General features: G+C 49.6%; 1 protein-coding gene across 1 annotated transcript; it reads left to right on the plus strand.

Moving 5' to 3' along the window:
- The first annotated feature begins 510 nt into the window (after positions 1-510).
- Positions 511-4,386, plus strand: LHX1 (LIM homeobox 1). Its single transcript, XM_074160702.1, has 5 exons — positions 511-680; positions 2,014-2,240; positions 2,664-2,941; positions 3,624-3,789; positions 4,007-4,386. Exons 1-5 carry the CDS (start codon positions 511-513, stop codon positions 4,384-4,386), a joined length of 1,221 nt encoding a protein of 406 aa, XP_074016803.1.
- Positions 4,387-14,142: the final 9,756 nt, after the last annotated feature.

The raw sequence follows: 14,142 nt of genomic DNA on the forward strand, positions 1-14,142 counted from the left end.
TACCTCAGACCTGAGAAAAACTCATCACGCTCGTTTTTTGGCGTTTGGTTTTTTGGTTTTTCTTTTTTTTGTTTTTTTTGTTTTTTTTTAAAAATTGTTTCTTTTTTAATTTTTATGAGCGCCGATCTTTATAGTCGTTGTTGTTTTATTGTGACTATTCTATTATTATTATTATTATTGTCGCTGTCGTGGTTGGTAGCGGCCGGGATTCTGCGGTTGTGTCGAAGCGCTGGTCTCCTCGGGCAGTGGGTGGTTTCTCCTGTGTATCCCTCCTAGGACACTCGAACGAAGATTTTTCTTCCTCCCTTTCTTTTTCTCCTCCTTCACTTCTCCAAGGCTTTTAAAACAAACACAAAACAAAAAAAAAAAACAAACAAAAAAAAAAGCAAACCTACGCCGGTGTTGTCGTCTTTTAAATTTTTTTTTGTTGTTTTTATTTTTAATAATTTTTTTTTCTTGCTTGACATCTGGGAAACCAATACCCCCCACTCTCAGAAATAACCAAAGACAATGGTTCACTGTGCAGGCTGCAAAAGGCCAATCTTGGACCGGTTTTTGTTGAATGTACTGGACAGGGCTTGGCATGTGAAGTGTGTTCAGTGCTGTGAATGTAAATGCAATTTGACAGAGAAATGCTTTTCGCGAGAAGGCAAGCTTTACTGCAAAAACGACTTCTTTCGGTAAGTACCGGACCGGGGCCGTAGCTCCTTTGCATCCATTTTTCGTCCCCCTTCATTTTTTTTGTTTCCCCCCCCCCCGTTGTTCGGTGTGACCCACAAACGCCTCTTCCTTCCCCGCGCACACGCAAACACCCCGCACCCCTGGTTGTTCCTCCGGGGGGGGGGAGAGGGGCGGGCGGGGGTCAAGCCCGGGAAAGGGACCCCCGGGCGCCCCGTCGGGGTCCGCAGGGCGAGGCCCGGCCGCTCCCCGCGGGCTCCGGTTCCCCAAAGTTGCCTCGAAACTATCGACCGGCGGAGCGGGGGCGGTGCGGGCGGGGGCCGTCCCGGGCCCGGTGCTGCGGAGCGGGGGCGGCCCCGCCGCCGCTGCAGCGGCACTTTTCGGGGCTTCCCGGCGGGGCTTTCCGCGGCCGTGAGCGCAGCGTTCCGCGGGCCGGAGCCCAGCGTCGTTCCCAGCGCGCCCGGAGCCCCGGTGCCGCCCCGGCGGGGAAGGCCCGGTTCGGCAGGCCCGGCGCCTCCCGTTAAACCGGAGGGCAGCGATCCCCGCCCCGAGTGACGGAGAGGGGAGCGCGTACCGGCACCCGCTCGCCGCCGCTTCCCCCCGCGCATCCCGCCGGGCGCCGGAATAAATCCTTTGCTCGGAGCGGGCCCCCCGGCCGGGCACCCCCGGCCCGCACCGCACCGCACCGCGTACCGGCAATAACGGCAAAGACCGGCCCGGGGCCGGGATGGCCGCGGAGACCTTCGCGCACGGCGGTATCCCGCGCCGCCCGGAGCCCCGTCCCTCTGCTGCCGCTCCTCCCCGGGCACCGGGGCCGGCTACCGGCAGCCCCGCGTTGCCGGCCCGGCCCGAGCGGAGCGCCGGAGGCTGCGGGCCCCGGTGCGGGACCGGCCCGCGGCTCCCCAGCGCCGGCCGAGCCGGTACCGGCAGCTCCCCCGGCCGGTGCGCGGCCGTGACCGATTAATAACATATAAGAATTTCCGTTTAATATTTATTTGTTAGAGTGTCGTTAATCAACGTGTCGGGGCGCAGAGGGGTTTAATTAATCCCTCACCGCTTCGTTCTCTGCCCGGATCGGGTTCGGGTTTGGTTTTTTTTTTTGTTGTTGTTGTCGTTTTTTGGATTTTTTTTTTTTTTAAGATATAATTTCAGGCACTCGCTCGGCAGCGGCAACGCTCCGTAGGGATGCTGTGTTTTATTTCGTTCGGTTTCGCACGGGCGAGCGGAGGCCGCGGTGAGGGGCGCGGGGCCGCGGCGGGTGCGGGCCGGGCTGCGGGGCCGCTCTCGGCCGTTCCCGCGGGCGCTGCTGACCCCCGGCCCGGCCTTTTCCCGCAGGTGTTTCGGGACCAAGTGCGCGGGCTGTGCCCAGGGCATCTCCCCCAGCGACCTGGTCCGCAGGGCGCGGAGCAAAGTGTTCCACTTGAACTGTTTTACGTGTATGATGTGTAACAAGCAACTCTCCACCGGCGAGGAGCTCTACATCATAGACGAGAACAAGTTTGTCTGCAAAGAAGATTACCTAAATAACAGCAATACTGCCAAAGAAAACAGCCTGCATTCAGGTGAGGAGCGATGCGGGGCGGCGATGCGCCCAGCCCCGGCTTCTCCGCGGGGTGAGAGCCGGTCCTCTCCTTCTCTCCATTCCCCTGCTCCGCTCTTTTCTCCTTCTCCCCTCTTTTCGCCTTCTCCCCTCTTTTCGCCTTCTCCTCTCTCTTCTCTCCCCTCTCCTTCTCCTTCTCCTTCTCCTTCTCCTTCTCCTCTCCCTTCTCCTTCTCTCCCCTCTCCTTCTCCTTCTCCTTCTCCTTCTCCTTCTCCTCTCCCTTCTCCTTCTCTCCCTTCTCCTCTCTCCCTTCTCCTTCTCCTCTCCCTTCTCCTTCTCCTCTCCCTTCTCCTTCTCCTCTCTCCCTTCTCTCCTCTCCCCCGCTCGTACCGCGGTCGGTATTTCCCCCCCCCGGCTCAGCGTGCCCCGCTTTCCTCTCGCCCAGCCACCACCGGCAGTGACCCCAGCCTGTCCCCCGACTCCCAAGACCCTTCCCAGGACGACGCCAAGGACTCGGAAAGCGCCAACGTGTCCGACAAGGAGACGGGCAGCAACGAAAACGACGACCAGAACCTGGGGGCCAAGCGGCGGGGACCCCGCACCACCATCAAAGCCAAACAGCTAGAGACTCTGAAAGCCGCCTTCGCGGCCACCCCCAAACCCACCCGGCACATCAGGGAGCAGCTGGCGCAGGAGACCGGCCTCAACATGCGGGTCATCCAGGTACCGCCGTCCCCCCCCCCCCCCCCGGAACCCCCCCCTCCGGGCACCGGGCACGGCCCCCGCCGCCGTCCCGCACGCTGCGGGGGATGCGGCGGCGTGAAGGCACCGGCGCCCGGTACCCCCCGAACGGCAGGGCCGGGGAAAGCCCCGCCGGCGTTTTAAATCGTTATTATCTCGGCGGCCCGGTAGCCCGCCCCCCCCCCCCGCCGCCGGACCGCCCCGGCCGGTCGGCAACGGCCAGAGGTGCGGGTTGCTTTTAGGAAAGTCCTAAAAAGCTGTAAATGGTATCGAAATTAATAACCATAAACGCGAGGGGTTAATGGATAAATAAGAATGGCAACGCGCTGGAATTATTAAAAGGTTTATAAACCCGCAGCGCTGGGGGTAATGGGGGGTTAAAGGACCATTAAAGACGAGGTTAGATTGGAGAGTCTCAGTGTGAGGGTAATTAGGAGTAATCTTGTCAGGGTAATAAGAATTAACTCAATCATTCTTGACCTGCAGCCGGCGGGGCCGCTGTCACGCGTGGGAAACGGATCGGGCCCCCCCCTCCGAACAAAAGAGACCTCGGCGGGGGTGGGGGGGATTATCCCTGGAGGGGCTGCGGGAGGTGGGGGGGACACCCGTGATCGGGACACCCAGGATGGCATCTCCCGTGACGGTCACCTTCTGCCCCATCCAGGTCTGGTTCCAGAACCGGCGCTCCAAGGAACGACGGATGAAGCAGCTGAGCGCGCTGGGCGCCCGCCGACATGCCTTCTTCCGCAGCCCACGCAGGATGCGGCCGCTGGTGGACCGGCTGGAGCCTGGGGAGCTCATCCCCAACGGGCCCTTCTCCTTCTACGGAGGTGGGTAACGTGCTCCCACCGTGGCCCCTTGTCTTCACGCTTGGCCATCTCGCCGTGCCGCGGCCACCCGAGCCGGTTAGCAGGTGTCCCCCTTGGGTTCAATGAGCTTTGGGTGACATTTTGAGGCCCCACCGTTGAAACGCGCTCTCTCGTGTCTTTTCCAACTGGGTTGCTTCGCCTGTGTGTTACCTTGCCTCTGTCTCTCCTTGTCCACCAGATTATCAGAGCGAGTATTACGGCCCTGGAAGCAATTACGACTTCTTCCCGCAAGGACCTCCTTCATCTCAAGCTCAGACACCCGTGGATCTCCCTTTCGTGCCCTCCTCGGGGCCGTCAGGCACTCCCTTGGGGGCCATGGATCACCCCCTGCCCGGACATCACCCTTCCAGTGAGGCTCAACGCTTCACTGACATCATGTCGCATCCCCCCGGAGACTCGCCCAGCCCCGAACCCAACCTGCCCGGGTCCTTGCACTCCATGTCCGCGGAAGTTTTTGGCCCCAGTCCTCCGTTTTCTTCGATATCCGTCAACGGTGGTGCTAACTATGGCAATCACTTGTCACATCCACCAGAAATGAATGAAGCGGCTGTGTGGTAGCTTTAAAACAAACTGGGTCTTAAGTAAGTGATGATCATCTAGTCTGCTTATTGTTACGGTGTACAGAAATGAATAAATATAACATCTCTCCTGCCCTAAGACAATATTACCTTGGGAACGAACTGAATCCAAATCGCTCCAAGGCAAGCTTTGCTCTAGACCAGGACAATCTTCATGTTATGGTTGTATCAAACAAGCAAGGGGACTTTTTTTTTTGTACCATTGACAAAGAAACTGGTGAAGCTGTACAGTAAAGTGCTGCCATACCGTAGGATGGCGTTAAGTTTGATTACCCTGTTGGATGTCATCCTAAGAGCCACAATCCTTAGAAACTTCTCATTTAAAAACAAAACAAAACAAAAAATTAATTGAATGAAGGAAAGGTCAAAGAAAAGGGGGAAAAAAGCTTCAAGAACTCTAGCATTCCCGGTTAAGGATGGTTCTGGCATTATGAATTTGTTGGTTAATTTTTTGTCTCTCAGAAAGTTCAACAACAAGAAACTCTTTTTAGCTTCAGCCATTTCAGCCTGCTGACTATCAGGTGGGACAACTTTCTTTTTTTTCCTTTGTTTTGGTTTTTGTTTTCCAAAATAGCAAATACTAAATGTTAAGCCCTCAGCACCAACTCTTCTACCTTCACAAAGCTACACGTACAAAACCTCCTCATCATAGCAAAGGTCACCACCCAGACCTCTAACGAAAAATGACTTGAAAAACAAACAAACAAACAAACAAAAAGTATTCTACCTTCACAGAGAGAGAAAAAGCTAAACAAAAAGACTCTATTGAACTAAAAACAGTCAACTGTTTACGTCTAATGTTAAATTCAGGAGTTCAATGTTTTACTAATAAATCCTGTTTTCGAACCTCTTGTTCAAAAGCAAAATATTTTGAGCAACCAACCAAAATAGTTCATTTTTCTTTTCTGTAGATGTTATAACCGATTGCAGGGCTTGTGGTTCACTGTGCTAGTTTGTAAAAGGTGTTGTTTACAGAAGGCAAAGAAAAAAAAAAAAACCCACGAAACCCAGACAGTTGCCAAATAAAGTAAATATATAGCACAAATACTGTAAGGTGCTTTGCACCAGCAACCCGAGAAGGTGTTTAAAAAGTGTTACAAGGTTAAAAAAAAACAAAAAACAAAAAACAAAAAACAAACATCTTTGCTAATTTTTAGTCCTGTTGAACATTCATGGAATTGTTAATATGACTTATATAGACCCACACAGGTTTTATTTTTGTGTCTTTAAAATAAAAGTCCAAAATATTTAAATTTTATGGTCAAATATGCAGTCAACAGCTGCTACTTTTTTCTTTATATATTAAATTTCTCATATGTCTTTTATTGTTCTAATAAACCTAAGCTTGTGTGACCTCCAGTGCATATTAGACCATTCACTGTATGAAAGAAAACATGTTGGATAAAATTTGTGCGTTTTTAATAAAATTAGAAAATCTGATGTTTAGATAACTCGTGTTTCATTTGATGTTTTAAGCAATTTTAAATGGATTCTCTCGAGTAAAAATAGCCCAGAGAAAGAACGATCCACTCGGCTGATAATCCTGTAGAGCTCTTTGGTGGAAGTCTAAGCCCTGGTGTCGATGCAGACAGAGGCAGTGGCAGCTCCAGCCTTTCTTTCCATCCGCAGCCTCGGTTCTTGAAGTAGAAATAACGTGTGACGCTGTACGTTAGAGTTCAGAATTGGAAACTAATGAGATTGTTAAATATATTAACCTATTCTTGGTCTGTGCGAAGAGAAAAACATATTCAAAATGCTCATGCGTAAACAAAACTGTTGTAAATGTAAAACAACTTGCAAAGGTATGGTTTTTAATTGATCCTTTAATTAATTCTTCTAAGGTAAATTTTCTTTTTTTTTTTTTTCCTTTTTTTTTTCTAATTGGGTGGTTTTGGACACAGCGTAACCTCAATGTCGTGAAAGTAATTTTAATCCTTTTTTAGAGCTGATACAAAGTCAATTGTTTAATAGCCTTTGGTGGACATGATGTTCTCTGAAGGGCAGCGGGGGAGAGGATTTTGCTTTGCACTAGATCCGTACTCCTTGTCTTGGAGAGAAATGGAACACAACAAAAAAAATTCTGGAACCTTGTGAAATGACAGATTTCATGTTTTAATTAGAAATGATTGCCGAATCCCAGACATTCAGTTCTTCAAAAGCAAAAGTCTCGGTGGTTCCGAGAGGACTTTGACCTGTGTTAGAAGCAGAGAATTAGGTTTGGTTCTGAAAAGTCACTGGTTTCAATGTTTTCCACCTGCTGAGCTAATAGAATGGGATGAACTAGAATTGCGTATTTTCCTTCGTCTCTCAACTAATCGTGACTCTGGCTTCTTTTTTTATTTTACATAAGAGACAGAAATTTACGCTAAAACGCAGACTTCTACATTCCCAGCGATTCAATTATTTATTTCTTTGGAATGAGGGGGAAAAAAACAAATAATATGGAAATGCTTTAAAGTTGTATGATTTGTAATTTTCAATGGTGATTTTTTTATTTTGTTCACAACCTAGTTTCTATGCCCGGCAGAGGGGCCACCTAGATGAAGCAATAGTTCACTTTAAACACAAATGTCTTATATAATAATATAAAGATAAAAACTAAAAACTATCTGCAAGGGATCTGTTAGTGTTTCTAAAAAAAAAATTCATGCTTTATTAAATACAGGGGAGACTTCTTAAACTCATGGACTCCGTGTCTAACTCATTTCTTTGTCTTTGGTATTGCTGCTACGTTTTGTTGCTCTTGTTTTGCATTTATATAAGCCAAGTAAGAGTGATCTATTTATTACAAACTTTTACTCATCCGGGCGAGTGCTGTTGATAAATAATGCTGGTTGCGCTTCTGGTCTGTGCTGCTGTTTCATTGTTGAATCAATTATTTGAAATGAGGATTTCACCAAATGGGTTTATTTTGTAGAAAACATGTCTGCCATATGGGGTTTTGTTTGTTTGTTTGTTTGTTTTTTCTTTTTTATTTTCTGGTTGGTTTTTTTTTTTTTTTCCCAGTAATGAGGTATTTGTACAGTTTATTCTGTGTTAATTTAGGCAGCGATGTGATCCGGTTCGGTTGAGGTCGGTGGATTATGAAAGGGAGGGAGGAGGTGCTGTATTTTTTTTCCAAGCCCCCGTCCCTTCCTTGGGGTTGTGCCCATCCTCGGGGGGAGCCCGGGAGCCGGTCCCACGCTTTAGGCTGAGCGTGTCCTTCCCGGGATCGGCTCCGGAGGCCCCAGTGCTTTGCAGATTTGAATTCTGTGCTCTTCAGAGGGAGCTGGGTGTTTCTGAAGACCCTAATCCAGCAACAATTGCACAGTCAAAACGCCTTTTGAAACCATTGTGGCGTTGGGTTCTTGTAAGCCCTTGTTTACAAGAGCATTTCCATTGACTCCGGTGGCGTGGCCGGGGTGAGCCGAGGGCTGCGGGAGAAGGGCCTCGGAAATGTGTGCTGCTCGGATGGATTTTATGTGTGCCTGTCAATCTTTGCTTTTTTTTTTTTTTTTTAACTGCAGAAACGTGGACGTGCAACACGTAACCATACCTACCCACGATGTCATTTCGAAAGCGTTTTTTTCGAAGTAATTGCTCTCTTTTGATCTTTTTCTTCCTTGACGGCTGGTGGTTTCGGTGACCTTCACCTTGTTGCTGTGTCCCAGCAGAAGGTGCAGCCCGGTGACGTTAAACCCTGCCGCTGCTCGCCCCATTTTGGACGGCGTGAGCCGGGGCGAGGGGTGCACCCTCCCGGCACGGACGATGCGGGGGGGGCTCCGTGTCTCAACGAGCCTGACCGAAGACTTGTGGGCGCCCCGTGTGTGACACCACTTACCACTGCCACTAGGAAAACGGTGCCAGGCAGATCTTGTAAGTATATAATAATAATAATAATAATAATAATAATAGTAATAATTCCTATTGAGTTCATCTATGTGACGGAGATATTTCAAAGGCCGATCCAAGTGTCTTTAAAATGCCGTGAGTTTCCCGCACCCGAAGTTTTGGCCAAGCTGAGGCCGCGGCGTGTCCCAGCGCGGTGTCACCGTGCGATGCTCCCTCTGCCCTTGCCCTTGGTCCTCGCTCGCCGCCGGTGGCTCTTGGCTCAGGCCTTTGCTTGGGGAAGGATGCGCAAAGATCTGTATCCCAGGAGCAAGAATGTATTTAAATTGCCATTTTCAGACAAATGATGTGTCGTATTTTAATATGTGTATGTGCAGCCAGGTGCTGAGCGATGGGTACATGATACAAATCTATGAATAAATATAATTTTAAAATATCAGTGGTGATTTACATGGCTTTTGCCATCCTAGGAAGTGGCAGATAGTGCAGTGTCCTCTCAGGAACGATTCCTTTTGCCACGATCTGGATTTTTTTTTCCCTGAAAAAGAGTATTGTATTTAAGCTTTGCATGTTCTTACAATATTAAATTTAAGCAATTTCAGTCTCCCTTTCTGTTACTACCCTAGTAGATAAATTCACATGTATTAAGATGAAGCAATTGATACATATCCTTAAATGCTGCCGACGCTGTTGAGCTGGGAAGAGGGAATTGTGATGCTGGAGCAGGTTCTGGAGGGTCTTTTATTTGTGTCTGCCGTGGCTCTGGGGTGCTCAGCATTCCTCCTGCCAACAAGACATCCATGAAGTTATAAATGAAATTAACGGAACTGTTAAAAATATATTTTTGATCATAAATCCTTCTGAGATTGTTATCTTCTGTTTCTTTTTCAATAGTATTTGTGGTGCCTTTAGCTGTAGACCACGGGGTCACGTGTAGCAAGAGGAGTTTGTTGTTGTCTGGAGAGTTTTTTGTTCGTTAAATGCAGAACTGTAACGCAGAAATTGCAGAGCTGCTGTGGCCTTGCAGTGGGCTGACCTCCAAGTGACTACACCTCTCTGTATTTGGGGTTACGGTGACTGCCGTGGTGGGGGTACTCTTTGGGGGGGGGGCGATCTCCCCGCAGTGCGATCGCCGCTGGTGCGTGGGGTCGCCGAACGCGGTGCGCGCGGGAGCGTTCATTGTGCGTATCGCGGTCGGGTTCTCGGAAAATCCCCCCGGCCTCTGCGTCCCTCCCTGGGGACGAGGGGACAACCGGCCTCCTGGGTCTTCTGTTACAGGCTGCCTTCAAATTCAGGAACAGCTCCGCTTTGCTGACATTTGCTGCGCTGTTTAGAGAGTTTTTGGCCACCGTGAGAATTAGATATTTTATTTATTTTTTTTTTTTCCTGATTGGTTTTAATATGAGCAGAATCCGAACCTTCGGAGAGGCTGAGGGCGTCTCACGTGGTTTGGGAGGAAACACTTGGCACTGCCGATGCAGGGAAGGCTGAGTTTGCAGGACAGGTGTAGTGCGGTGCTGTTGAAAGGTCTCGGTACGGGGTGAGAACCGTCCTGTGGCTCAGATTGTCCCCGTCAGCCGGGAAACACCCCCACCACGGTGTCTGCAGAGCCGGAGCCAGCCGCGTGCCGGGGTGGGAGCGATGCTCCTGGCAAAGGCTGCCCTGCGTGGTCGTGCCCGGCGTCGTGGGAACAACCTCGTGCCGGCGTCTCCGCACTGGAGGGTGCACGCACGGCCTTGGCACAGGGAGGGGTTTTTTGTGGATGGAAAACAGATTTTTTTTGGCTCCGTCTGAAAAAAAAAGGTTTTCTTCTAGTTTTTAAATTGTCTCCGGGTGGCCTTTAAAATTCTTATCTGCTGGAAGCATCTTTAGGCTGTGCATCTATTCAGACACACTATATTCATTCTATTTTTAGGTGTAGGAACATCTAAAATCTTTAAAATTAAATCTTTAAAACAGTTGTGGTTTTTTTTGAAAGAGCAATGGGTTAGGAATATCAGAAATACTCAAGTAAATAAAAACACGGAAGAAAAATAGTAATAAATATTTATAAGGTGTGTACATAATCTAAATTTCCTGTTATGTAATTTGTTTTAGTGGACAGGTTTTATGAGTGCTTTTTTTTTTCTCCATTATTTTTTTTCCCCTCTTCTTTTTTTCTCTTTTTTCACTGACAAATTGTGTTGCTGATTTAAAGAGAAAAAAAAAATAAAAATCTTAAAATGAAATCGTATGGCTGAAATGAGAAAGGTTGGTTTGGAAAATTACATTTGCTAGCCAAAGTGTTGGGAAGCCAAGCTCAGCTCCGGCTTGTCGCTATTTTGGGAGGGCACGTGGCCCTCTGAATATGGGTCAAATTCTGCCGTCCATAATGCAATTCAATTAAATTCGGTGGAGGCGGCGGCGGCGTGTGCCGGTCCGGTGGCTCCCTATGGGAATCCCCCGCACCCCCCTGGCTCCCACCGTCCCGCGCCCCAAGGTGGGACCCGAGGCCGAGCGCTGGTGACGGCAGAAGGACAGGCAGGCCAGCGGCCAGCTCTTTGGTGGCAGCGTCTAAACGGCTTTACATTTCCAGCACGTTTCTTTATTTATATATTTAAGTAAAGAAATGCTCTGAAAAATGGATTTGTATTAATAACCTGTAATTATACAGACACACAAGGATGATACGGTCTTTCCCTGCCAAAGCTACCATCTAATCTGACAATTTCCTAAAAGCTGACAAGCTCCACAAATACACAGGAGCAAAAGGAGCTGAGTGTGAGAAATTAAAAGTGCTTTCTTGTAGTACAAACTATTCAAAATCCACTTGTTTATCTGTTCTGTGTTTAGGGTGTTATTTCCATTTTAGCAAATAAGCATGTAAATAAAAAGTAAAATTAAGAGGAGAAACGCCAAAGAAATTATGTCAGTTAGTTTGATGGCTTCTGCTTATAGTTTATAAACAGGCAGAGGGTTTTACAGGACATACCGTGATGCATAAAAAGGCTTTCATGATCATCTTAAATTAAAATGTATTGATATAATTTTTGTACAAATATTCCCCCGCATGATTATGAGTCCAAACCACAGCAGCATGGTTTGAGGGCATGTGAACCAGAAATTAAAACCGAGCCTGAGAGTCTGATTTAATTACCTTGCTAAGTGAAAGGCAAAAGAGGGAGAATAAACAGCGAGGACGGAGTCTCTGTGGGTGAAATATTTTAACAACCCATGACTGTCGTACGCTGCCTTTTCTGTTTGATGTGAGTTTATATTGACTGAATCTCCTTATCAAAAATTCCGAATTAGCAGCTCCTGCGGGTCAGCGGAGCTGGGGAAACCGGAGCACGTCCCAGCGCGGGGTCCCCCCCTTCTCCGGGTGCCCACCAGCGTTCCTGTTGCACCGATGTAAGCCGTGGATACAGGACAGGAAAGAACCGGGTCTATAAGCCCTGCCAGAAGCCCTCGAGGTTACAGTTGTACGTATGCGAATTTTAATGCATTGCTGGGGTGGGGATTTATACCAAATGGTTGCCAATTAGGCTCAGTGGGTGAAATCCTCATCTCACCGGCATGAGTGGCAAAAATGCTGGCAACTTCAAGAAGCCCATTTTCGACTCAAAAGGACTGATGCAACTCACTGTGTTTTTTATGAATTATATTGGGTATGTTTTATTTACCCATCACTAAGCGCCTCTCTCCCTTTATTAACAGCGCTGTTTATTACTTGTTAGGTTAGGGCAGAGAACATCCCTTTTTCACTCTGTAAGGTTGGAAAATGCAATTATGCAGGGGGGGCCTTGGCATGAATTCTTTGGTTAGGCGAGTGGTTAGTTACTGCTGCGTAACTGTTTGGGTAAGCACTTGTTTCTGCTACTTAATTTTCTATAGATTTATTTCTCCAGGCTCCTCCCTTTGTTTATAATGGCATCTTTCACTTGGGAAAAAAAATTCCTACAAACTCAAAGAAAAAACCCTAGAAGCAGAGCCAGAGAAGACGCAGTGTGTACATCTCCTGTTTTATAAATTTCCTGTTTTGTAAAACCATGTCTTGGTGAAAAGAATAATAATTTAAAAAAAAAAAGGCAGTGCTTAATTTCACATTGCTGGAGCAATGGCAAACCATAATACGGAATGCAGAGCATTGTAGCTGTCAATCATGCCAGGATAAAATAAATACAAACTACAAAATAAAGTTGAAATAGGATTGAAATACTCGACAGCATAAAATCCAAGGGGGTTCCTTGCGATGAAAACGTGCATTTTTAGTAAACATTAGTTCTTACATAAATCGAACTGTTTATTGTCTTCACGGTGCACAAAATCACGGAGTTTTACAGGGAGAGTCGTGGGGCGCGTGAGAAGGGGGGGAGATGTTGGGGTTTGTTTCCAGTCACCTCCTCCCTGGGTGCCTCTCGGGCCCCCGAGCCCCCATCCCAAGCTGGTGGGTGGCAGCGAGGGGCTGCTGGCGGCGATGGTAATTAATGATATTCCTCTGCCCTCTGTAGGAGAACTGCCTGCACTGAACGCTGCCGCTGCCTGGCCCGCACCTTGCTGCGCTCGCAGGAGGAAGCATGTCTGCACTGGTTTTTATGGCATTTAAAACCAGCCAAGGAGTGGGGAAGGGTCTGGTGTTGACAAGACGGGGATGAACAAGCAGCCCTGGGCTCAATGGGGGGTACCCAGCCCCGGTTGACAGCCCGCCGCCGGTGCCGTCACAGGCGGAGTCCCAGCGCCGGTTGGGGAAAGCCCAAATGCTGGGGTCCGGGCTGACCCCCTGGAGCTGCTCATGGTGGGGTCTGGAGGTCAGACCTACATCTGCAGCTCAGAGTCAAGATGCTGATCGGGGTCCCTTGTAACAAAATACGCACCCGCCTCTATTGCTGTTCCCCAGCTCCAGGCCTAACCTTGTGTTTTGGGGCCACCTCACCCCACAGAGCGGCCAGGAGGAGCAGTCAGGGGGCAAACCCAAGAGATGTCGTCCTTGCCAACGCTCTCAGCAGGTCCCTGCCTCATCCCCCCCTCATCCCAAGAGGCTGCTGCCTCTTGGCCAGAGCTTGGCCAAAGCGCCCCAGGAGCTTTGGTGCTGGTACGGACTCACTGAGGTTGGTGTAACACTGGTGTAAGGACCCGTCGGGTGTAAACGGGGTGTAAGGACCCATCGGGTGTAAACAGGGTGTAAGGACGGACCCATCTGTGCCCAACGGCCAGGTCCAACCACAGAACCCACCTTCCAGCTCTTGCTGCTGGAAGAGGGACCCCGGCTTCAACAGGGGCCACAAAACGCATAGGACAAGAAAGTAATTAATTCCGTTGTGCACAGGCAGCGGCACTAAGAAGTGTGATGTTGACTTAAAAAAAAAAATAGTTGTGGCATTTTTGCATCACATGATGTGACTTTTCTTTCATTCGGCTGTTGTTCCGGTGCTGTTCAGATGCAGAGCACTGGGCGAACGCCAACTCTCACGACCCCCATGCATATAATTACCATTATCCCCCCCTTAACGACGGAGGGACTGGGACAGCCAGCCCTCCCCGGGGGGTGTCTGTGGATATTTCTATTTATCACCGTTATTCCTGGCTGCGCACCCGCTGCATCTCAGCCCAGACGCCCGCCAGACAATGGGCGGACACTCCGAAACCCCGGGACTACCTGCGACGGCCCCCCCTGCCCCGCGGTGGCCGCTCTCCCCGGCTCAGGCCCGCTTTCCCCTGCCCGTTCCCGGTCCCGGTGGCCCCCGGGCTCCCAGCCGGCGGGCGGCAGGACCCTGCGCGGCCCGTTCCCGCGCTGCACCGGCCCGGGGCGCCGGCCCCGCCCACAAACCACGCCCCCATCGTCAGACCACGCCTCCCGCTGCTCTCCGCCCGCGAGGCCCCGCCCCTCCCTCCTTCCCTTCCTCCCTCCCTCCTTCCCTTCCTCCCTCCC

This window comes from Numenius arquata, chromosome 18 (assembly GCF_964106895.1).
Source record: "Numenius arquata chromosome 18, bNumArq3.hap1.1, whole genome shotgun sequence".
Classification (NCBI taxonomy): domain Eukaryota; kingdom Metazoa; phylum Chordata; class Aves; order Charadriiformes; family Scolopacidae; genus Numenius; species Numenius arquata.